Source organism: Salminus brasiliensis, chromosome 5 (assembly GCF_030463535.1).
Source record: "Salminus brasiliensis chromosome 5, fSalBra1.hap2, whole genome shotgun sequence".
Classification (NCBI taxonomy): Eukaryota; Metazoa; Chordata; class Actinopteri; order Characiformes; family Bryconidae; genus Salminus; species Salminus brasiliensis.
This window is the reverse complement of record NC_132882.1, coordinates 13657420-13681592: the sequence shown is the minus strand read 5'-3', so window position 1 is coordinate 13681592 and position 24173 is coordinate 13657420. Positions and strand designations below refer to the sequence as shown.

Genomic DNA, 24173 nt, shown 5'->3' with positions numbered 1-24173 from the left:
TGACCAGAGCAAGGATTGAATCCAGGGCCGTAGAGCTGTTGGGGCACATATTGTCTGCAACACCACCGCGCCGCTCAAAAAGGAACATGATTTTTTTTTATTCCCCTAAAAGAGCTAAACAATTCTTGTACCGCTCTTATTGGGACCGAATACAAAAGTAGCATTCACACAGAATCCAGAACCGTTTTTTCCTTTATGTTGAAACTGAAGCAGTAACAACTCTCGTATACACCTCAAGCTCAGAAAAATCACAATAGGAACAATGCACTAGAACATACATTAAATATATAAATACAAACAAGCCTTTTATTAACAGCTGTCATCTAGATCATTTCCTTAAGCAAGTATTTTTCTCTTATGAAAAACATACAGGAAACACACATGGGAAAGAAAACGTAAATCAACTCCTGATATAAAAATACTGTACATAATGGGGACTTGCCCCCTCTTATAGTCAAAGATTTACAAATCATCTGTCCATAGTGAAACAAGCACGTAAAGTCTAAGCTGGTCTTGTTCTGTGGTACATTGTACCAGTTATTTTTGTCCTTTGCAAAGTCTGTCCAATCTTTTGGAGTAAGCAGCTGCCATTCTCACATTTAGTTTGCTGGTGATTAATTGGGTTACTAATATTTTCTGTCTCTCTTGTTAATTTTCAAGCTTGCCATGAAAACGGTTTCCATTTTGGAGAGGCTGGCAGCAGGAATTCAGGTTATAGCAGTAAAATGTGAACCCATGCTCCTTGTCACATCCCAGTGTGTAATCTGTATCTTTAGCTGGTATATTTCAGTTCACCATCAGGTCAGTCCTGCTCCTCGTCAGTGGCTGATTGCTGTTCAGTGCCCTCGTCCTCTGAACTGGCCTGACGAGCTGAAGTGTGGAACAGGCGCATCAGGTCCCGAAACCTCTTGGAAACCTACAGAGCACAGCAAGTGTATTAAGGGCAACTTCACATCTGGCTACAACATGGCCTGCTGTTTGACATGCGAGACCTGATCGCAAACCCTCAGCCAACAAAATATCCTTATGTAATTTTTGGAAAAGAGTAGTACCTCACTGGCAGTTTTGTTGCCGAGCTGAGCTGACACAGCCTGAAACGTGCTCGGGTTGGCTCCTTGCTGTTGACAGGCAGTTAGAATGACCCGATCAGCCTCTCTGAAAACAGGAGAAAATAACACTGAAATAAAGAAACGAGCACCAGACAAACTTTATAACTAAATTTAGTTATTACATAGACCAGGTTTTCCAGCGTGTAATACCAACAAACCCTAATAATTCTACAACTAAGCTACAATTTGGGTTATAAAAAGGGAAGTGCAACACCTTTCCACCAGATTTTGAAGTGAGATTGAATTGCAGACAAATTTAAAATAGATTTTATTTGTTCATCTAAAATTGTAATAGCGATTGCTTTTTGTATTTTGTATAAAGAAACAAACACTTTCTGGTTACTTGTTTACCATGTTTTTTTAGCATTTGACCATCCCTGTTAACTGAATGCTACCTTGTCCAGAGAACAACCCTCTCTCCGCTGGGTGTGAGGGAGATGTTCTTAGCACAGACTGGAGCGTCGGAGGAGGGGCTCTGTCGGCTCTGCATCATCTCTCTGTCTCCTGACTGAGTAAGAGAAGGCTCTGCTTGTTCAGTTACTGCCCTCTCTTCATCTCTGCTGGGCTTGCTGGAAGAACAGCGCTCCCCCTCTCCATCTTTCCACTCCTCTTCCTCCTCATCCACCTCTTCTTCGTCATCCCTTTCATCAGGGTTGGGGGGAGGGTCTCCTTCATTGCCCCCCCACGTTTGTCCCTCTGGCTCTGATAAAGAAACAGATTTGGAATCTGTCAAGACTGAAGAATACTTTCTGTAAGTACTTTTTACAAAATCAACAACCACAGCTCCACACAAACGAGTATAGTATAATGCAATAAAATAAAGGGTTGTGGTATTGGTGGTTAAGGGCATTGCAATAGAACAGAGCGGTTTGTGTACCGTGATGTGGACTGTTCACTCCACTGCCAGACTCATCTTTAACCTCAGTTTCTGTCTCTTTTTCTTCCTCTCTCTCCTCTTCACCTCTTTCAGTCTCTTCCCTTTCTTCCCCTTTCTCAGGTAGAGGGTGTGCTGTTGGGAATGACTGATCACCATTCTTTAGTGCTTTGGAGCCATCAGTGCCCTGAAAGAGCAAAGAAACATTTCTATTTTTAGGGGTTGCATCTTATCTGTATCTTGTGTGTGAGATATAGATAAATATATATATATAGATAAATAAATAAATAAATCAGACACACTATTGATTTAAGACACACAAAATACTGTCAAACAAATCCTGACCTCAGAATAAAAGCTACTATTGTTATCAAATATTGTAACATTATATTACATAGATATGTTTTTTGAAAATTAACATACACAGACTGAAAAAATACGAGGCACCTTGTGGCTATGGCAGCGTGGGCAGCCTTTCCTTTTGTGACGGCGATGCTTTGCTTCATGACTGGAGTCATGGCAGTGGCAGGGGCAGTCCTTCTCTGGCCAATCACAGTCCTGCTGACAACATAACATCATGGTTTAGAAAACTGATTAAAGACCGCATTCATATATGAGTGAAATGTTACCAGCAGCATGTTCTCAGCAGTCTCACCTTGTAATTCCTGTGTGTGCCAAGTTCTTTCCTTCTCCTGCTTCTGCCTGTTATCTGAGGAATCTTTTGAGTTTCCTCTTCTTCTTCCAAATCAGGGAGTGTGACTTCCTCAAACCCACCACTCACCGCCCCGCCACTTGTCAAGCTTACACTTCCATCTCCTCCCTCCAGTCCGCTCCCTGCATCCTCAGGCCACACTGCCTCCTCAAACTGCCCCGGGCGTGCTGGTGGCGGTCGGAGCTCATCAAAAAACACAGAGAATTCTCCCTGCAGGTGTGTATGACCTTTGAGAAGGGTGGCCATCTGGGCCTTGAGCTGAGACACCAAAACAGAATAGGATTAATTAAGACACAAAAAATGAGCCCCCGACTATAATGTATTGGAATGTAGGAAAATAAGCAATAAACTGAGGACTGAAATTCTGGGCACAAAATAAAGTTCAGCCACAGACTAGAATATTTTTTAGTAATAGTCTTCCAGGGCAACGTGCATTAAGTTCCAACATGTCCTCTTTTACCTCCTCTATGCCTGAAGGTGTGAAGGCTGCCCCAGCCTGCAGTGCTCTCACAATCTTCTGGTAGTGAGAGGGATTCTCCCCAAAACTGATCTCTAGCTGTCTCAGGAACCTCCTGCTACGCTCAAATGCCTGCTGTTCCTCAAACTAGGGAAAACAATTAAAATAGACAACCCTTTAATGCAGTACATCACACTGCTTGTTCTTAAAATGAAGATTTTTTTACTGCATCCAACTACAGATATTAGCATAACAACGTTACAAAAAAGACCCTGCAGTAAAATCTCTATATGAAGTGGAATGGTGAGGAACAAAACGTTATTATAAAAGACTTGGTAGAATACAAGATGCACATACCAGTCCACACTCCAGAGCCTGCTCTGGGAGAAGAAAGGCAGCAAAGTCACTCAGCAGCTCAGGCCAGTCTTTGAGGAGAGGTTTTAGCTGAGAAAAGAGTTCCACTGCACTACGGCCCTCCCCTCCCTGCTCAAACTCATACAGCAGACTCAAAAACTCCTCCATTTTACCAGGAGTATCCTGCATAGCCTCCCGCACCTGAGAAAAAATAATGACAAGATGACAAAGGGAAATAATTAAGTTGCTTTTTACAATCGGATGACAACATAGCAGTGCATGAATGTAATGGAGTAGTCCATCTTTTCATTAACCAATGTCAATGTGCAGCATCTGTAACATACAACTGATTCAATGCACAGAAACAAAAAGAAAATCCGAACACTATACAAATAAACGCGTTTGATACAGATGTGGCAAATAGACAATAGGCTTAAAAGCCAGGATATTCTTTGAAAGCAATGAAAATTCTGTTTTGTATTTTCAAAATAAGCAGGCCATTTATTAGCCAAGTCCACTGACCCTGTTTAGGTAGGCCTGGGCAAAGGCTATGTCCTTGCTTTCCCTCATTGGATCATTATCCAAGATGTGGTCATCATAAAGAAGGAGGAGTTTAGAGGTATCTTTGCTTCCCCGTTCCTGACGTCTGCTACGCTTCAGATTGCGGGGTGGAGGGCGACCACGGCCTGCAGAGTGCAATAAATGAAAACAATGTCTTGCTATTGTTTGGAACCTGAGAGATAGATTTAGATAAGAACAAGATTAAACCCATCTAAAAACATAAACAGAAGCTCATGGTTTCATCCCTAACCTCTGCCACGTCCTGCTCCTTTCCCACTAGTCTGTGGAGGATCGTCTTCCTGAGGTGCGTCTCCTTCAGGCAGTTTTCCTCCATCCCCCTCCGTGGGTTCCAGCTCCTCTCCCTTCATCGCCCCATCCTCCTCATCTTCCGAATTCTCTTCCTGGGAGTTTTGAGAGATTGGGGAGGTGGGTGAGGTTGGGGAGGTGGGAGAGTTTGGAGAGTTGTCCTCTTCTGAATCACCTTCCCCACATAGTCTCCGCTCTGATGCCAACCACGTCAGCTTCTCCATTGTCTCCTGCAGTGGTGAGCAAACAAGTTACAGTAAGAAAGAGAAATCCCTGCCCATCTCATCTTTTCCTCTGGAGGTCGATCAAAAGCACTCCTGGCTATGGAGAGTATGAATGTAATGTAAGCCACTGGGGAAATGTCTGTTCAGCAAGCAACCCCCCCAACCCCTGTGGACTACACTAGAGTGCTACCTAAATTAATTCTGCTGCACCTTTATGCTTACAATGCTGCCAATTTCAGGACATTTTGACAATTTCTCCAAAAAGTCAATGGTGAGGTACTAACCTGCAGTTCAGGCACCGAAAGGACAGATTCCTCTGATGCTGAGGACATCACTTCCTCTTCATCTTCGTCCTGTGTGAGCTCGTCAAAGTCCTCTTCTTCCTCTTCACGCTCTCCATCTCCATCCTTCTCTTCATCATTCTTATCTCCCCCTCCATTCCCTTGCCGCCCTCCATTACCGTCTCCTTCCCCACCACCTTCTCCATCTCCTTTCTTCTCTCCTTCTTCATTTCCATCTCTTTCTTCCCTTCCTCCACTCTCTCCATTGTGCTGCCCCTCTCCCTCCTCACCTTCCCTTCTGTTCCCTTCACTTTGCCCTTCGCCTCCTCCAGGTGTCTCCTGGTTCTCAGCCCCAGAGCTGATTGTAAGCAGCCCTGGTACTTCATGTTCTGCTCTTAAATTTCCTAGTTTAACTGTAACAGAAGCATACATGCGCTCACTGCCTTTCCCCTGTTCCTTTTTGCCAGACTCGGAAAGACCATCTCGGTCTTTACTCTGTTCTTCACATCTGGGGCTTTCCCAGCTGTTCTCCATCATGATCTCTGAAACCTCTGTGTCCATATTGTTGCTGCTCAGACTGGAGCCTGGGCTACAGGAGGACTCAGACAGCTTAAGAAAAGGGCTTCCAAAAAGGGCGCCTGCCATCTCCTCTCCACCCACCTCTGCTCCAACCTCCATCTCCTCTTTCCACACCTCACCAGCACCATGGTCTGTGCATGATGGAGCTGTGATCTGGATGACTGCACCTTCTGAAGGCAGTCCAACACCAAGTGACACGTTATCTTCTCTGACATTTGGCACGCCTGAGGTGTGAAAAGTCTCAGATTTAGAGAGTGTTGTGTGTTGTTGAGGCACTCTGCTTTCACTCTCAGGAGCATGCAGCGCAGGCTGATTTGACAGCAGACTGCTTTTGGGGACAAGAAGAAACTGTGGTGCACCTCCCTGCAAAGCTGCCTGAACCAGCATGTACTGGGAGTTATCTGCTGGTGGACCAGTAAAAGCTGAGAGATTCTGCAGGCTGGCAGCTGGTGGTGTAGCTCCAGCACTGCTGTTTTGAGGCAAAAGTGAGCTAGACTTGGGACCGTTATCTAGAGTGTTGGGGACACTTTCATGATGTTCTTGATGGTCCATGTTTGGCATTACAGTGCTTGATCTGAGATTCTCAATAGCTTGGAGTGGAGGGGAGGGAGTGTGTGAGAAAAACACAGGACTAGACTTGAATTTAAGATCACTCTCTGCTGGTTTCTTAGGACCGTCTGGGCTTGGGATTCTGACATTGTTGCTAGGCAACAATGGCCTGGCCAGTGTTCCTACGTGAGGGATGTTCATGATTGAATCCTGAGTGGGAAGGCTATTGGAGGACTTTACCCATCCCTGTGTGGCAACTTGTGGATGGATAGCGGCATTGTCCAATGACGAGGAAGGCTGGATAATGACCATAGATGGAACAGCATTAGTGACGTTTTCAGCAAAGTTTGCAGTCATGGCTTGTTCCACTATTGGTGCTGTGGTGCCCAAATTCACATTCATTGCAGCCCCAGGAGCGAATGGAATAATCTGGGACAGCTGATGGACTGGATTCAAAGGAGAGGGCTTGATAGGGTGCAGCTTTCTAGGCATGATTTGTTTCTTAGGCACCACTGCTTTCTTTGGCACAGACTGTATTACACACGTTGTAACTAACCCATTCCTGGATACAGGGGTATTACAGGCTATAGCTGGAGTTGAGGGTACATGTACTACAGAAGGAGGCAAACTAGCAGGAGGCTCAACAGGGTTAACACACCCTTGCTGTGGAACAACATACTGGAAGTTAACAGGGCCAACACTGCTTAATGGCACTGTTCCATGAGCAGGTGTGGAGGTCATTTGGCTCACCGGCAGGGCCCCATTCACTGGGATGCAAGGGGTCTGAGTCAGTAGAATGACTCCTTGAGAGGGGAGAGATGTTGGTACTGTTGGCAATAAATTAATGGTGCCTGAAGAACAAGTAGGCGCTTTAGCCAATGGTGTAAGAGAAGGCTGTGCAAAACCATGCAGAGGGCGGGGTTTGGGTGGTCGTGCAGAACTCTGTCGCCTGGCCGAAGGATGCAGCTGAAGAGTCAAACCTTTAGGGAGGCATTTAGGGTATTGTGTTCTATCAGGAAAGACAAGCTGAGGTGAAGCTTTAGTTTTCCCATTATCAGATGGTTGTTTTTCTTCTGATTGGCCCTCAAACACTACTTTATGGATGTGTGGCAAACTTTTCTGTTAAAAGAAGAATTCAACACTTTCAATTTATTTTACAAGAAACAAATGAGGAGGCACTGGGAATCAGTATGTGTTAGTTTCCTAATATTAGAAAAAGGCTATATTATAGGGTAGAGGATACTGTACCCTAAGCCAATTGGGCATGATGTTCCTCTCTCTCTCCACAGGGGGGCATTCCTCTCCAGGGAGAACTGGACAGCAGGCCACTGGCAGAGGAGGAACAACATGGTGCTGGCAGTAAAACTGAAGGAAAACAGCATGAGCTTTTTTATTTATTTATAAAACAAGTAAGTATCATACAGCTTCATGGAAGTAGTTCAATTTGAGGTACCTTGATGATATTGTCTGCAGACCTGCTTGAGCACATGTCTTTCACACGAACTCTCAGTTGATCCAGCTTCTTAGGCCGAATGAGATACTGACTCATTAGATGGTAGGGGAACTCTGTCTCACTGAAGTGTTTGAGGCCCAGAACAATCAGACTGGGGAGAGGTTAAGAGAGCAAAAGTGAGAAAGGGAAAGAGAGACAACAAAACTAAGTAAGTTTCACTGCATCAGTGCCATCAGGCAGTGTTTCCCCCATTCTGGAAGCCCTTGTAAATCATTAGGTTCCCCAATAACCATCTGAAAATGTTCATAGGCCTATTCATGTTTTATGTCAAATTAATTTAATTAGGCTAAATTTCAAAGTTCAATAGTGAAACGCGCTCTCAGCAAAGTAGAACAATGGCAGAATTTTTTGTTTTTGAGAATTTCCCCACTGTGGGACAAATAAAGGATTATCTTATCTTATTCTAATGCTATATAGAACTTTTTAAGGGTTTATGACAATCTGAAGAACCACTTAACCAGGCATTTAAACATCCAAACCATTCTGTGTTGTATTCTTAAACCCTTACTTTAAGAACAAAATATTAGATCAAAACACTGATCTTCAGTAATTCAGTAAAATATGTATCCACTACTGAGTGTTGCGGTGGAATACTGCTGGTTAGCCTTTTATTATACAAAACTAACCCTAGCCTGTCAAGCACACCGGTGCCTCAGAGCAGCGAATTAATCCTTTATGTTTTCTTTACTGAAAAACTATAATTTCCTCCATTAATGTGCAGTCGCTACATGGAAGGGCAGGTCAGTGAAATGCAGTAAATTTAGTCATAGATCACCTCAGGTGTGCTTACTTTCTTGACTAGAACACCAGAAAACAGATGTATCAGCTTTGAGATCAGTCTTCTAATTTAAGACTGCTTAAATACCAGCACAGAAGTGTATGCAGTGCTGAAGCAAATGACAAGCCTATTAGTAGTTAGGAGTGTGTATAGTGTACATACTAAAAGGTGCAATTGTGTTTTTATTCATTTTATTTTAGAATTCTGCAGACTTGAACTGTTTAAATAATGTCATTATAAGCGAAAAATAAAGAGATAGGGAACCGTGTAGCATACCCATCCTCTCCCTTAGTGTAGAAGTTTTTGCTGCGTGGGGGTTGCAGATCTGGGTCCAGGCTGCAATGGGGTAATAACTCTGGATAAAGGAATGTAGATCGAGTGGCAAACAGCCAGGCCAGATGAGTAGGGAGCAGTGGGTAGGGGTTTACTGTAGAGATTAAGACAATGACAAACACACAATTACAATTGCAACTGTAACAACTGTAATTTCCCTTATGGGATCAATAAAGTATTTCTGATTCTGATAATAACATTAACATGTAGGATAGAGCAATGATCAGGACATGGACCACAAGCAAATTTAAAAATGACCAAAACCCCTATAAAGGAAACTAAGTGTCTTCAAAGAAAATCACAACAAAGCCCTCAGGTTATACAGTCTTACCAGCACGAGACCGCGTAATTTTAGTTGAAGGTACGTGAGGAAGAGGAGTTTGTTTAAGTTCTTCCAGCAGGTTCAGAGATGGCTGGAGATTACACACCCTGAACACACTCCTGAAACCAGGGTCTACTGCTGCTCGCACCTGCTCTGCACGCTCCGCGAATGACTGCAGCTCTGTCTAAAACACAGCACCAACAATTAATACAGTGCTAACACAGTATAGTAGCACTGTATTACAGTACAGTAGCAATGTAGGCCAGCTTCCTGGAATTAAGCTAAGTTATGAGACATTTTCTTTTCGTTTAAAATCCCACACACACCCACATTAAGCCTAGTCTGGGAAACCAAACCGATCAGGCCTTGGAAGCTAGATTTTGGGAGCATTTCTGTGAGGATTTGACTGCATTCAGCAACAAGAGTGTTAGTGAGGTCAGGATGTTGGATGATCACCACCCCACCTCACCCCCAAAGTAATGAACAGAGCACCATTATTCCTGAGAATACTCCACAGCTCATACCCCTCTAGCCCACGCCTGCCTTTAGCCATTGTGTCAAAAAGTTTACCCATTTCATAGAAACCCACCCGGTAGGCCTTGGTAATACTTTATATTAAGTAAGAGGGCACTGCAACAGCTACATTTAAACCTGGCATGCGGGGATGGAGTAGGTAGTGTTGATGGGTTTAACCCACCTGTGAAGACCAGGTATACTTACACTTAAGAACATCCACAAGCATGCAAGTAGGGGTGAAACATCCAAAGGACTGAGTCAGAGAATCTGTCATTGAAGTGTTTGTTTGTCCAGCCCCTTAAGGACCAGTCTTTCTATATCTAAATCATGAGAGTGAAGAGGAAACTAAGTTCTAGGATATTTACCAGGAAGAGTTTGGTAGTGCCGGCCTGGCTCTGCAGTGCCTCCACAGGGCTACACAGCATGTTCACCTGAGTCAGAAGCTGGACGTGCTGAAACAGAACCAAACACATGTAGGGCAGTTAAAACTGGTATACATTTTTTTTTGTGAGAATCAGGTCACTGATAAGGGACAATTAATGTTAGAGAATAAGGTTTTACAATAGGGCAAAGCTGGAACAAGGGTCTGCGCTTACAAATTCAACAGCAGTAATTCATGGTACAGATTTATTATAATTACTGAATATGATCTGATTAGGGGATTATTCAGACAGATTTGATGATAAATGTTGAAATGATATTTTTGAAATAATTCTCCCTACCTGCTGGATTTGCTGCTGCAGCTGCTGTTTCTGGGTGGCAGTCACCACCAGCGTGCAGGGTGGTGGGATGAGCACCATGGTGGTCCCTGGGGCGCTCTGGTTTGGTCTGCTTTGTTGTTCTCTCCGCTGATGGAGAGCATCAAGCTGCTCCCGTACTGTACGCCTGCATGCAGTTAGCATGTGGGCCAGAGGCTCCTCAAACCTACATACAGAAGAGTGTTAATACGTTTATATGTGCATTTTAAATATTGAGCTTCATGTTGCTATAGTCCCCACCCCCCCTTTTCTGGACACTGGACATGACACAAATCATAACCTGGTCGCTGCTGCTGAATGAAAATCATACTAAAAGACATATAATAAAACCGAGGCCCATCACTTTACTGTATTTTTTTATCCTATGGAAAAAAGTATTGGGACATCTACTCTTATTGTTTCTTCCGAATACTGGGGGGCTTCATATCCCTCTAGCCTATGTCTCCATTTGACATGGCGTCATTAGGTTTATCAATTTCAAAGTGTCCTGTTCTATTGGCAATACTTCTCTACAAGACTAGACAATCTGTGTATGTGCGTGCATTTGCACATCTGTGTAGCAATAGGTGCAACTTAAAAGTAGCTGAATGTATCCTACATCTTAAAGAAAAGGAAAACACCCATTTCTGATGATGGACCTTGTATGTAAGGAAAGCTCTTTGGGTTACAATACATGAGACCGGCTAGTCTGAAATGTTTTTAAATTGCTGGCTGATGTCAATTAACTAACTTTACTGCTAGGATGTTGTCTCATCTCTATATTTATAAGCCTTTCAATGGATATGCTAGCAGTCATAAATGCTTTACTGATTTGGGAGAATATTACAAAATACAGCTTATTGCAGAATACAGAATTCAGTCAACATTAAATGCTAGTTTTAGGCAATTTAAATGTGTAACAATCTGCACTGCCAGACAAGGAGTATCAATGTTAATTTCTAACACAGACCTGCTTTGGACCCTGCGAAGTTAAAAACTTACACAAAACACCACCATGCTTCACAGATTGATGAAAGAATGATGCCCATAACCCCTTTCAGCCTAACCATACTGAGGGTCAATTAAAGCTCAGTCACACAGGTACTGGAGCATACACACAAAACCCTCCTAACAGCTCAGAACACAGTCTCAGAGCCAGACACACAAACACACACACACAGGGCTTTATGTCAAGGTGGAAAAAGCCAGGGCGGACGTCACTGTGGCTCGTTAACATTTTGAGCCGCACATCAGGCAGGAGATGAGCGTCTGTTCCTAGAGCTCTGTGTGACGCCTGCACAAGCCACGAGATGGAAGCCACGTTGCCTTTGCCACCTCCAGAAATGAATGGCTTCCCGTTTATTATAATGGAGATACAAGGCATGCTCAAATCAGTCCAACCAGTTTGAACATTTTATGACCAATACAGAGCCCAATTTTAAGAAGCACAACATCCAATAAACAACAATAATGGCAGAATTAACTTAATATGGACACAAATTTGACAGACTGGCAGTTGTAAGCAAGAAAAAATTCAAATTCACAAATATTGCAGCACAATTTTTGTTATTTTTGGTTAACTTATTATTCCTACTTTCAAGATGTTTTAGCTCATCTCCAAGTCAAGACATTTCACTTAACCTATGACAGTGTCCTGTACAAACCTGACAGTTCTGTCAGCAATGCTATAATACAAATATGCTGGTGGTTACTGTCATCCTGTAGGCTCTACAAATTGAAGAGTTGTCCTCATCTTTTCTGTTCAGTACTGTATTAAACAAACTTAATATTTTGTTAGTGGTGATTTATTAAATCTAAAGACGGCTAATTGCTCACACAGATGTACAAATATTAACTCTAATATATTGTACATATTGCATAACAGTTATATATATTTATGTACAAAACTTAGCCTATAACTATGTAAAAGCAGCTGTTTCTGCAGTTACGTCTGACATTTTTGTTTTTGTGATGAACTGCTGCTGTGGAAAATACAATGTATGATGCACTTTTGCAGACATGGGCTTAGGCAAGTGTCTCTTGATCTCTTGGGCCTGGTACTGGGTCTGTTAGAAGCTAGATTTTAAAGCTCAGCTCTTGAAGAACAGATATCAGATTGCTATTCTTTGTACATACAATTTTAATATCATTATCCTGAAAAGGCAGTATGATTTGCCATCTCTATTAAAAATGTGTAGAATAAACATGTGTTGAATAAATGCTGATTTTTCTATTCTATTTCTATATTTTCTATTCCTAAGTGTTGAACTGAGGCGAAATGAACAGTTAACACATCCCAACTCACCCCATTTAATTACTGCTACATTTATACCTGACTGATGAAGAGTATGTGTGTGTACGTGCGTGTGTAATGTTGTGTGCCTTTGTGCTCCACCGTGTTTGTTTAAAAATATGCATGTGCATCCATGTACACTTGTGCGTGAAACAGGTAGCAAGTCTGGGAACACAGCTGCTTTCTATTACAGTAAATGAGTTCTATTTCTGTCTGCCATGCCTGGGTTCTGCACGTCTCTCTCTCTCTCTCCCACACACCTTTCAACAATAGATAAAATGAATTTCCTCAAAACACACACCTGCATGCTCCTGGCGGAGAACAGGTGTGTGTATGTCTGCATACATGCTTTGTAGCTCTGAAGTGTTCACACTGTACTTTTAGTCTGCTGTAAGTCAGGTGACACCATGAGCGCATCAGTCTGCCTCCCTACCCAAACAGACACAGCACCCCTCTACTGCTCTGTCCCAAAGGGAGGGTTCATTCACACAGTTTGATGTTACATATTTCTATTTTTAATTGATTTTAAAGGCACTTGTGTGACTCTGTCTTTACAGCTTTACAAAAATGTGTGCATGTGAGAAACAAGTGTCATTTTCAACTACAGCAAAAGGTCAAATAGGCAGAAATAGAGATGGAGGTTTTTGTGTGTGTGTATATATAAATAACACACTGCATGCACTGCTACCTGCCTTGCTTTGAATGCAAAATGCAAACAAAACAGAGCACAGCAGTGATTGGACTTACAGAATACGTGCCTAAAGCCACACGCTTAGATTCACAGCCACAGCAGCAGACACTAGAGAGAGTATTGCTTCAACAAGGGGGAGGGGAGCAGGTGAGTATGAGAAATAGCAAAGAAACAAAAGAAGGCAAGACAACTAAAGAAATAAATCTTCCCTATGAAAAAGTAAGGTCACTTAAACAGGAACAGATGCAGGAAACAAAAAAAGGAATTTTCAGATACATTCCCCTAGGTGAACCCTATGGACTTGTGAAGCACTTTTAGGGACTCTACACAGTTATCAACCTGTTATACATCAAGAGCCACCTGTGTATAACTTGTCAGCATAATGTCCCACAGGAAAACGTTTTGTTTTGGCACTTAAAGCTGTGTTTATTCTTTAATGTTTAAGAGCATCATTTATTAGAGTTTATTAATTTAAAACAACAACAAACTAAAAAAAAACCTTGGAGTGAGAGACTGCAGATTAAGACTACTTTGCCATTCTGAATGCATGTAGAGCTGTACTGAAAAAAGTAGAGTGTGCTGTACCTAATGGCTTGTGGGACATTAAATTTTGCAGCACTCTGTGGTGACGTCTCTCCATCCCGCTCCTCGTCTTCCTCACGGCCTTCATCCTGTTTGTTCACTCTCAAATCATCCCGGAACTGAGGAGGACATTAAAAAGTCAGCACTTAATACACTTGACATTAAAAAGACACTTTGTTTATTGTTTTTTTTTTTACTTTAAATCATCTTACTGTTTCAAACAGTTCCTCCATAAGCTCATTAACTTCCTTCTCTGCAAAAAGATGTACAACCAAAATGAGTTACAAGAAAAAAGAAAAGCACTATTAAAGTAAACAGGTTTTCTTAAGGCTACATTAAAGAACCATTTGTTAATAATGTATATCAATGTATACACGAGAGCTACTGCCTGACTAAACTCACTAGTGATGCGAACTGCTCGATCATTGCGGTAATCCTCCAAATCTGGCTCATCAAGATCATCAAGGAAGTTGTATTCAGGATCGTCGTCATCATCACCCTCCTCTGAAGATGTACGTAGAGAAAGAGAGACAGAAACACATAATAATAAGAATTTATCCAATGGACATGGAAGTCTGCATCAAAGGCCTATATTTTACATTTTAATGGGGTCCACTTACAAGGTTTTTGTGGGTTTATGTGCCACATACAATCAGTTAATTCTTCCACTAGCATTTTCTAACCTCCCTTTATCCCTTAGCATTAAACAGCCTGTTTTGTTATTGCACCTTCAAGACTGCTATAAGATAATGAGCTTTGTTCTGATTGGCTGCTTTGTACTGTACCTCTTTCTAAAAGCATTCAGAGCTGAACCACTCCTGAGAACTGCAATATGAATATGTGGGGCTGAATATTTGGAGATATATAAAGGAGTTGGTCCTCATGACCTAATCATGGTGGAGGTAGTGTCATGCCTTGGGCTGCTTTTGGAATAGGCTCATTAATTTTTGCTTTTATCATGTAACTCAGTCTGCCTAGATTCTGCCAGAAAATAAATAAAAATAAAAAAGCAAAGAAAAGACTCAATTGTGTTTCCAAGTTCCAAGTTCCAAGTTTTTTATAATACATCTTAACAAAACAACTGGGGATAGATTACAACTTTTTAGCTTTTTCCGTGTACCATGAATTGCCCATGCCATTCCAATACTTTCAGAGGAGACTGAATGTCCTAAAGAGAGAGATGGTGATACCACACAAAGAGGCATGGACATACACACATTCACACAGTGGTGATGTATAAAGATTAGGGGAAAGGTCAGGGGAACGAAAACAGGAGAGGGCAAACAGAGACTCAGCCATTATTCCATTAGGACGCACAAACACATTAAAGTAGGTACAGACGAACACCACACCTGGGGAAAGCCATTAATACTTTGCGAAGCATCTGTCTAGGAGAACAGTCCTTGACAGCCTGTCCCATCAGTAAATATCCCATGCTTGCATACTCACCTTTAGCCCACTGCCAGACTCATGGTGCTGAATTGCTGATTTATCAAACCATCCCAAAAAAAATCAGTTTGCCTATATTTTACTCACTTAGTGTAGTGTGAGCTCTAACCTTCATTATCCAGGTGTGAGGTCATGAGGCCCTGTAACCACTGGCTCCACTCTCTGTCCTCCACCGCCGAAACATAGTCGTACATGTCCGGCGTGATGTCAGGCGCGCACAGCTCGGCCTCCAGTTGGTCCAGAGGGATGTCCCTTAAAGGGCGCTTTGATCGTGTTCGACATGCCACCAGGCTTTCCTCTGCATTACTGTTCAAAGTCTGAAAGAGAGAAAAATTGGATTTCCCTGAACCTAAGTAAGTTATAATGTGGAGTTCCCTGAATATAACAAACAACATAAAAATACCACGCCTGGAAATAAACCTTCCTGCAGAGTTTATTTACAGCTCTAATTTAACACACATCACTCAGCTAAATTACACTCCACAGGAGCATATAAAAACTACTGCCATGAATAGAGGTAAACATCAGCAGCTTAAATAAAGGTAAAAGGTGCACGTATTTGTCACTGTACAGTGTACACTGTACAGCGAAATGTGTCCTCCGCATTTAACCCATCTGGTAGTGAACACACACTCACACACACACACACATGTGTGTTAGGGGCAGTGAGTATACACACACACCCAGAGCGGTGGGCAGCCAACTCCAGCGCCCGGGGAGCAGAGAGGGTAAAGGGCCTTGCTCAAGGGCCCAACAGTGGCAGCTTCCCTTCACTGTAATATATAGTTGTATGCAAATGTTTGGGCATGCTTGAAACCATTTTATTGTTTTTTTTATGTTAAAAAGGACAGAGTAACTGTGTAACATGGTTTTAAAATTCTAAAGCTGATTAATCAGAAAATCATTTTAACACTATATATCGCTGGATGATATTTTAGGCGAAAGCAAACTTTTTACAGCAGGAAGCCTGGTTAAGATCTTTTGCTCATTCCAGTTTAATCCACATTTGCTCCAGAGAAGAGTAACTTCTATGATGATTCACTATGCCCAATGCTGGACGATGATAACTGAGATAAAGGCAAAGAACAGATATTCTGGAAGAGCTCATCTGACTATATTCTCAAGCACTGCACATGCACATGTAGCAGTCCGTGTACCTGGTAAGGCTCCATGCAGAGAGGGTTGAGCTCTAACTCCTCATCCACAGCATACAGTTTCTCCATGAACGAGTCAATGGTCTTTGGGGTTCTGGAGGATCCACAGGACTGAGAGGGAGGAGCAGGTGGACCCATAGGTACTGCTTCTACTCTCAGGTGTCGTGATGGCCTCGGCTGCTGAAAGACACGGAGAGAAGAATGACATTTTTTTAGTATGTACATGTATTTGTTTGCATGAGGAAATATCAAATTTAACATAGACACATGGCCCTTAAAACCAACAATCTTTAGGACCAAAAACATTAGAAACTAGAACCTCCTATTACTTTGGCCATTTGTGTACATTGCCTAGACTCACATGCCTTAATAGCTATAATATGCCATTTATATATATATTTTTTTAAATCTTCTTACTTTTGTGAATATGGCCCTCTACATTTATCCATAGAAACTAAAAGTTTAAACTTGCACGCTCAACCAGTGCACCAAAAACTTTGTGATCCTCAATTGTAAACGCCTATTATGAAGAAGAATGTAAGGAAAATGGCCACAACATACCGGTCGTGGACTGCTGCTCCTTTCCTCATCGTACTCCGAGAGCTCTATTGGTGTGCGGGAGCGACCTTGTCTACTGATTCGTGGAGATGATGCTATGCTATCCATGTCACTCTCCAGAATAGTCTAAAAAGTAAAAACAAACAAAAAAACAAAAAACAAAAAAAAAAGACCACACAATTAACTGCATTAGTGCATCACAAATTACAGTGCTGACAAAGCTTCAGTGCACCATCAGTATTCCATCAATATTCTTTCTCTCGAATTGTGTCCTGATCAAGCAGAACTTCAGCACCTCCTCTGCAGTCTCATCCTCTTCATCCTCGTCAGGATGATACTCTTCATCTGAGGAGTCTTCTTCATCCTCAAGGTGAATGTCTACAAACTGAGGAGGCTTTCAGGGACAGAGAAAGAAGAATGAAAGAAAAAAAACACACCACAATTTATTGTATTATAACACATAACATGAGATGTAACATGAGAGTAATACTGTAATGATCCAAGAGTGTTTTCACACCTATAGTTTATTTGCTGTGGTTTGAATCAGGTAATGAGTAAACTTGCATTTTCCCCTTGATTTGCTTTGTTTTCTCACTGGCAAAACCTCAAGCGTACCAAATAGAGTCATGAAAAACAGGAAAACAGGAATAATATCCTGTGTTCTGGACTAGTGAATATTTCTGTGCAAATTAAAGGCTCGGGAGTAGCAGCAGAGATGGCATTAGCTGTAGTAATTATCTGGGCACCATACCAGGTTAAACTGGCAATTTAACTTAAACTGGCAGAATACAGCCGATAGTTGGGTTGGATCAATGGTGAATCACACTCTCACAGCAAACGATCCAAGCTCGTTTTGGGATCAGACCAAGACCACCTCTTCTCAAGGGTCTCAGTGTAGCTGTTATGGTTGTTTTGACAATTACTATATTCACACCTGCCCAAACAAATCACACCAAGGGTCCAAATTAACCAGAGTAAAAAAGTGCAAGTGTGAAAATGCCCTAAAACGACCCTCCTAGTAAAGGTACCTTTACTTCATTTGATTTCTTGATGGGTGAGATGTTCCAGGTGGGAATTCCCTGATAACACAAAGCCAAAAGACACAGTAAATGACATAGCAACAATGCAAGAGACCAAAAATACAAACAAAACGACTGACAATAAAAAGTTCAATGAAGTTACTAAACTCACCACCCCTTTCTCAACAACCTCTTTAAGCTTTGAACGGGTCATCTTGGGCTCCTTTATTGAATGGACAGAAGAATAATTTCAAACATCAGATATCAAACATTAGATGTATGAAATCATGTAACCTTATATAAAAAGTGCAAACACACATACAAACATGGGCATGTCCTGTGTCTCTCTGATAGCTGCTTTCATCATGGCCACTACGTGTTCATTGGTGATCACCTCCTGTACTCAAACAAAGCCAAGAGGAAAAAGCACAGGTGATTACATCTCCCCTCAACATAAACATGCTTGTCCAAACTGCAAAGCTAATCAAACCAATGTAGTTTAAGCCAGGTCAGGTTTCAGGAGGAACTCAGCAGGACTTACATGAATGATGTTGCGCACATTGACTGATGTCAGGTTGTGTTGTTTGGACTTGATGGCTAAATCACGGTCCAGTTTTCTGAACTCTTCCTCGCTGTCTTCCTCCTGATCAGTCTCTTGATCGGTTTCGTCAGTCACGCTCTCTTTGTCTGGCAGTGCTCGATCACTATTTGTTAGTGCCACTTTTTTTAGTTTTCCTCCACTCTTTCTCTTCAGCTGTTCTTCTTTCTCACCCCTCTCTTCATCTACACGGAACAACAATTTCAATCAAAAAAGAGAGGACACTGGCAAGGACACAGCTGAAAATTGAAGAAATCTTTCATCTGCCTCTGAAATAGCTCACAACAGGGTTAACAACTGTTCCAGTACCCAGTGTAATGACCAATCCCAGCTCAGTGTCCTCCTCTGAATGAAAGCCAGGTGACCGCTCATGTTCCCTCTCAGTATAATCTATACAAAAAAATAAATAAAAATAGTTGGTTTAGCACAAGTAAGAATATTGGGCCTTCTCAAATCAACTGTTTTTAAGAAAGGCTTTTTCTTTCTTCCTAAAACCCACTAATGCAGTTTTCAAAAAGATTTCGACATCCCAATGCTTTCACATTTGGAATTTTTTCAATTTATGAGGAAAACGGGACTCATTATTATAAGAGCAGAGCTGTAAACAATTCTGTGGTTTCATTCTGTGGTTCATGAATCTAGCCTAGACAAATTTAATACAATTCTTAGTAATTTACTGGTGAATGAGGTCCAATGTTTAACATTATAGTCTAATCAGACCTGTTAAAATGTTCAGAAGCATTTTATTACCTGATGAAAATAGTAAGATACAAGCTGTGCAAATACTGACACTGAATCAACCTATCTATGCTTTTAGTTTCTGAATGCGGTAAAGCAAGTGAGCCTAACTCAGGACATGCAATTAACTACAGTCGGCAAAACAGCAATATTTCACCAATTTCACCATTTTATCGTGTCTACCAGCTCCCGCATACTGTACCTTGTCTTTGGCCATGGCATTTAAAGTTCAGAAAAGGCCTTCTAGGCAAAGAAGAGTTCTTTCTCTTGGTTGGGGTGAAGATCCTCTTTGCTGGACTGCTTGTCAGTCTGCAGACGCCATGGGATCCAGAGACAGAATCCCTCCGGACAACTTTCGATGGAACAGCTAGAGGTTCTGGGGAGCTTGACTTGCGTCCTCGGCCCGTTTTCATCTCGCTTCTGGGGCTAATGTGAAATGGATAATTACAAAATTGAGTTTGCACATTTCATTACTTTAATCAAACATTCTGGTGGACATTGTGATTGGATTGCATTAGCTTTAACATCATTTAAATATGTGGAAGAGCAATGGCACCAGCAGGCTTTCCAACATTAGTGATACATTTATAGCACTATGGATAGTAATATCCATAGTAATAATTTGGATAAACACACAATTATTTACTGTAGGCCAATCTGATGCATATTTTTACAAAAGCAAATACTGTATCTATTCTGATTACATTAAGAGTCATAATTAGTAAAGAACTTTTTCATTAATGGCCTTTCTTCTCTCCTAGTCCTGGATCTTTCAACTCTAACACACCTAATAAACTTTAGAATTATCAGGAGAGTTAAACCAGGTGCATTTCAGCAAGAACATCGTCTAACTGCACTGGAATCGTGAATCCTGGTCCTCAACATGGTATGATAGGTCCCACATCGTCAGATACACTATATGTCCAAATGTGGACACCCTTTCTAATGAATGCATTTAGCTCATTTAAGTTGCACTCATTGCTGACACACACAGCTTACCTATTCCCTGTAGGAGAAGTAGCTACTGCCAATAGGCCAGGACTATCTGGAGCAGAATATAAACATTAACCTATTTGGCACCATGTACGATGCCAAGCACTGAGATGTGGAGCAAATGGAACTGTGTTCTCTGGATTGATGGAGCTTTTGGAATAAGTTTGGGGAGTTGGGATGGGATGGGGTGGGGTGGGGCGACGAACACTCAATTCTGCAATCAAATCCTCACAGCAATTCTCCAAAATCAAATGCCTTCCCTGGACAGTAGAGACAGTTGCCCCAACAAAAGCAGGTTAAACTCTTTTTAACACCCTTGATTTTGGAAGAAACGGTGAATGGGCAGGTGATCAAGCCCATGTGCCCATGCAGTGCATCTTACTGCCTCAATCTACCCCACATTTAAACCAAAGGCCGCATTATTTATCTGTAAACGATGCATTTTAACGTAAACACACAGAAATTAGGGATGATCGGCTGATGCATTGACCAAAGTCAGTCTGCTAGTGGAGGTCTCTCACTGACCTGCCTGAAGCCAAGACCAAACAGTCATCTAAAAGGGTTTCTACAACTGGGCATTAGCTAGTATACCCAACCTGTCCACTACCACAGTCAGGCGGAAACCTAGCGAGCGAGCTAGCTAGCTGCTGTCCGGGCAGGTCAGTTAGCTTTAGCTTTAGCTAGCTAGCTAAGTAAAACGTACAAAACGTCTCCACTACATCGCTAATATCCGGCCACAATCCGACACACGTCTGAAAACACGTAGCTAGCTACATTGGTAAACCTCTCATTAACTAACTACAGACAAACGTAGCGCTGGCTATCTAATTACAGACCTATTTACAGTCACCCCCCTGTGAAACAAGCCATGGTGAGGAATCCAGGTCCAGAGAGTAGAAATCCACGCCAGGGTTTTACTACAGCTGCCTGAGCGGCTCTCCTGCAGCGGACACGCTCAAGCAAGTGGAACAGAAATCCCGGGCTGGAGTTCTCCTGCCTGGACCTGGACTCGCCCCACCACTGTAAACAAGACAATGTAGCCGCTGCCGTTTTCCTGGCTTCCCAGCTAGCTGGCTAACTAGATGCAAACCTTCGCAGAAATGTTTTTCTACAAATATATGTTTAGAAAAAGGTGCCCTTTGTCCAAAGCATACATGTTATTTCTCTAGCTTCAGTTACTTTTTACAAGAAGTAAAGTCCTTACCCTGAAGCAGCTATGTGTAGCCATCAGTAGCTAGCTAGCTTACGCACTAGCCAGCCGGTCCACAACAAACTGACGTTTCGCGGGTGATGCGATCATTTCCCACCCCGGGGGGCAAAAACAGGGCACTAAACAATTACCGCCCCCTACAGACCGAGGTCTGATGTTAAATATTTTATTTATTTATTTAGGTGGCATCTAATGTTATATTTTTAAAAAATTACTTTCCAATAAATAAAAATTAATTTCAAAAATATAATAAAGTGCCAGTGTGCCACCAGACGCTGCAAAGACTTAATTAAATTGACCAACAACAAAAGTGATTTAACTTACTGAAGCCAAACAAATAGTGGAACTACACAAGTTAAGTGTTAAAAAACGTGCAGCTAATCATTGGGGTTACATAAAGGGCCCAGCCCGCTACCTCTAGTACCCCCTACAACAGATAGACACTCTCTTCACAGTGTTTCACTGAATTAAGCCCACAACACCTCAAGGACGCTCAACACTGACCTAACAACTTACTTTAACAGCAAAAGGTGACCACTACATGGTTAAAGGTAAAAGGTGCAGGTATTTGTCACTGTACACCATACAGCGAAATGTGTCCTCTTTTGAACACACACACACACACACTAGTGAAAGTGAGGGGCAGTGAGTACACACACATACCCAGAGCGGTGGGCAGCCAACTCCAGCGCCCGGGGAGCAGAGAGGGTAAAGGGCCTTGTTCAAGGGCCCAACAGTGGCAGGGGCAGTGGTGGCTCATTGGTTAGAGCGCCGGGATATCGATAACAGGGTTGTGGGTTCGATTCCCGGGCTCGGCAAGCTGCCACTGTTGGGCCTTGAGCAAGGCCCTTTACCCTCTCTGCTCCCCGGGCGCTGGAGTTGGCTGCCTACCGCTCTGGGTGTGTTTGTGTGTGTGTACTCACTGCCCCTAACACATGTGTGTGTGTGTGTGTGTGTGTTCACTACCAGATGGGTTAAATGCGGAGGACACATTTTGCTGCACCTATTTTTTTTTTTTAAGCTTGCCAAGCCCAGGAATCAAACCCACAACCCTGTTATTGATAGCCCGGCGCTCTAACCGCTGAGCCACCACTGCCCCAATTAGGGGGGGAGGAGGGCCGTCCTACCCACCCAGCAAGAGTGAGACCTAGGTGACCATGCTCAATCCTAAGCGTTGGCTAGAGGGGTATAAAGCCCCTACCATGGGACTGTAGTTCAGTGTAACTGTGTTCTCTGGAGTGATGGAGCTCCAGCCAACACCTTCAGGGTGAGTTGGGGGGGCGTCTGTGATCCAGAACTGTTCATCCAACATCATCAACCTGACCTCACTAATGCTGCTGTGGCTGAATGCAATAAAACGTCCAGTGTTAAGTCTGTTAATACCCAATGAACAGTCCTGAACCTACAAGTCCATTATAAGCCAAGTGTAGCCTAATAATATAATGTATTATATCAGACCCAGCTGTAGTTTTTGCACAGGTCCAGTGGTCCATGTTGCTCACCTTATGGGTGGAGTCCAGTCTTTGTGGGCGGAACCGGTGTTCCTACGTCACCAGCAAACCTGTACTTGAGCTTCATCGGTGCACCAGTCTTCATTTAAGTTCGCCCAGTGCTCGATCAAGTTCTCTAATGTGTGCAGAGCCTAGTTTCAGCTGGCAAGAAGCAACTTCAGCCGACATCTGGACATCATGTCAGGACTGAGCATCAGCAGAGCCCCGGTTCTGGCGTCTGCCCGTGTGGCGAGTTCAGCAGCTGCTCAACGAGAGAAGTCCCTCCAAGCTCCTCCGGGTTTTCAGGACATTCATCCAGTCGCTTCGAGGCAGGTTTCACTGCGGGATATGGTGCTGACTCCTGCCCGCGTGCCTCCGTTCACCATCCCGCCGCTGTGCGTGGCGAGCCGGCCCGAGCGCTGCTCTGCAGGGGGCGGTTCTCGGCGCAACACGTTGCCGGCCTCAGCTCACTCTACCCGGCATAACAGTGTGGTCACACGCCGCTGCTGCTGCTGCCCGTTCTCAGCACTCAGCCTCGCGGACATGGAGCCTCACACATGTACTCTGTCAGACCCGGGCACAAGAGCCGCAATGTCTCTGCCCCATCTGGCCAAAATAACCACCCCGTACGGCTTCGTCACCCTGGGGGAAAGTCCCTGCGTCCGCCGCAGGGAGTCGCTGTTCTTCCAGGAAAACCTAACACAGACAGAAGCTCCTCAGGAGGAGCAGCAGGTGGGTTTGAAGGGGGGATGCATTCACAGCCAAATTACTGTAAATTATAACTGATGATTTTTTTCTTAAATTATTTAAAAAAATCTGTTAATTGAATACCATCATTCAGAATAATTCAATTATAAGAAATAAGTATTAGGATTCATTTTTCATTATCCATCACCATTAAAGAAAATGGTTTTACTATGTTAAATGGGATTTTTAAAATGATTTATAGTTAGTAATTGTAACTGTAAATGCAAAGATTTACACTGTAATTACATGTACAAAAGAATTTCAGTGTTTCAGTGTTCACATGGGCTCAGCTGGGGACTAAATGAACACTAAATGAATTTACTACTAGAGATGTTACTGTTTTTACAGGATTTGTCTGTCTGTTTTGTCTTACAGTGTGTGAAATTAAAGAGTGAGCGGTCCTTGCGGTCCTGTAACGTAGCAGCGTGCTGTTGTCCGGCTCCCCA

General features: G+C 42.8%; 1 protein-coding gene across 6 annotated transcripts; it reads right to left on the bottom strand.

Annotated features, from left to right (window-relative positions):
- Positions 1-174: 174 nt before the first annotated feature.
- On the bottom strand, positions 175-23561 carry gon4lb (gon-4 like b). Of its 6 annotated transcripts, none has more exons than XM_072679471.1 (31): positions 22993-23561; positions 19490-19713; positions 18859-18939; positions 18493-18734; positions 18274-18348; positions 18124-18174; positions 17961-18011; positions 17228-17326; positions 16936-17058; positions 16378-16554; positions 15330-15537; positions 14174-14275; positions 13984-14024; positions 13775-13890; positions 10191-10392; positions 9834-9920; positions 8962-9136; positions 8574-8724; positions 7460-7610; positions 7255-7371; positions 4882-7125; positions 4318-4603; positions 4029-4192; positions 3510-3707; positions 3156-3299; positions 2639-2953; positions 2431-2544; positions 1987-2170; positions 1505-1844; positions 1053-1155; positions 175-916 (listed from the first exon to the last, which is right to left on the bottom strand). In XM_072679471.1, exons 2-31 carry the CDS (start codon positions 19698-19700, stop codon positions 803-805), a joined length of 6666 nt encoding a protein of 2221 aa, XP_072535572.1. In that variant the 5' UTR covers positions 19701-19713; positions 22993-23561; the 3' UTR covers positions 175-802. The 6 variants fall into 6 exon arrangements, with proteins under 6 accessions (XP_072535572.1, XP_072535571.1, XP_072535575.1 ...); XM_072679470.1 differs by lacking the exon at positions 22993-23561 and adding an exon at positions 21485-21559; XM_072679474.1 differs by lacking the exon at positions 22993-23561 and adding an exon at positions 21485-21559 and having other exon boundaries at positions 1505-1811.
- Between the last annotated feature and the right edge of the window lie 612 nt (positions 23562-24173).

Bases quoted from the DNA above. Each gene is read 5' to 3' on its own strand.
- gon4lb (XM_072679471.1), bottom strand. From the start codon at position 19,700: ATGAAAACGGGCCGAGGACGCAAGTCAAGCTCCCCAGAACCTCTAGCT. The intron at 8,725-8,961 runs GTAAGACTGTAT...TAATCTCTACAG, and splicing joins AATTACGCGGTCTCGTGCTG to TAAACCCCTACCCACTGCTC. The intron at 3,708-4,028 runs GTCAGTGGACTT...ATTTTTTCTCAG, and splicing joins CCCAGGCCTACCTAAACAGG to GTGCGGGAGGCTATGCAGGA.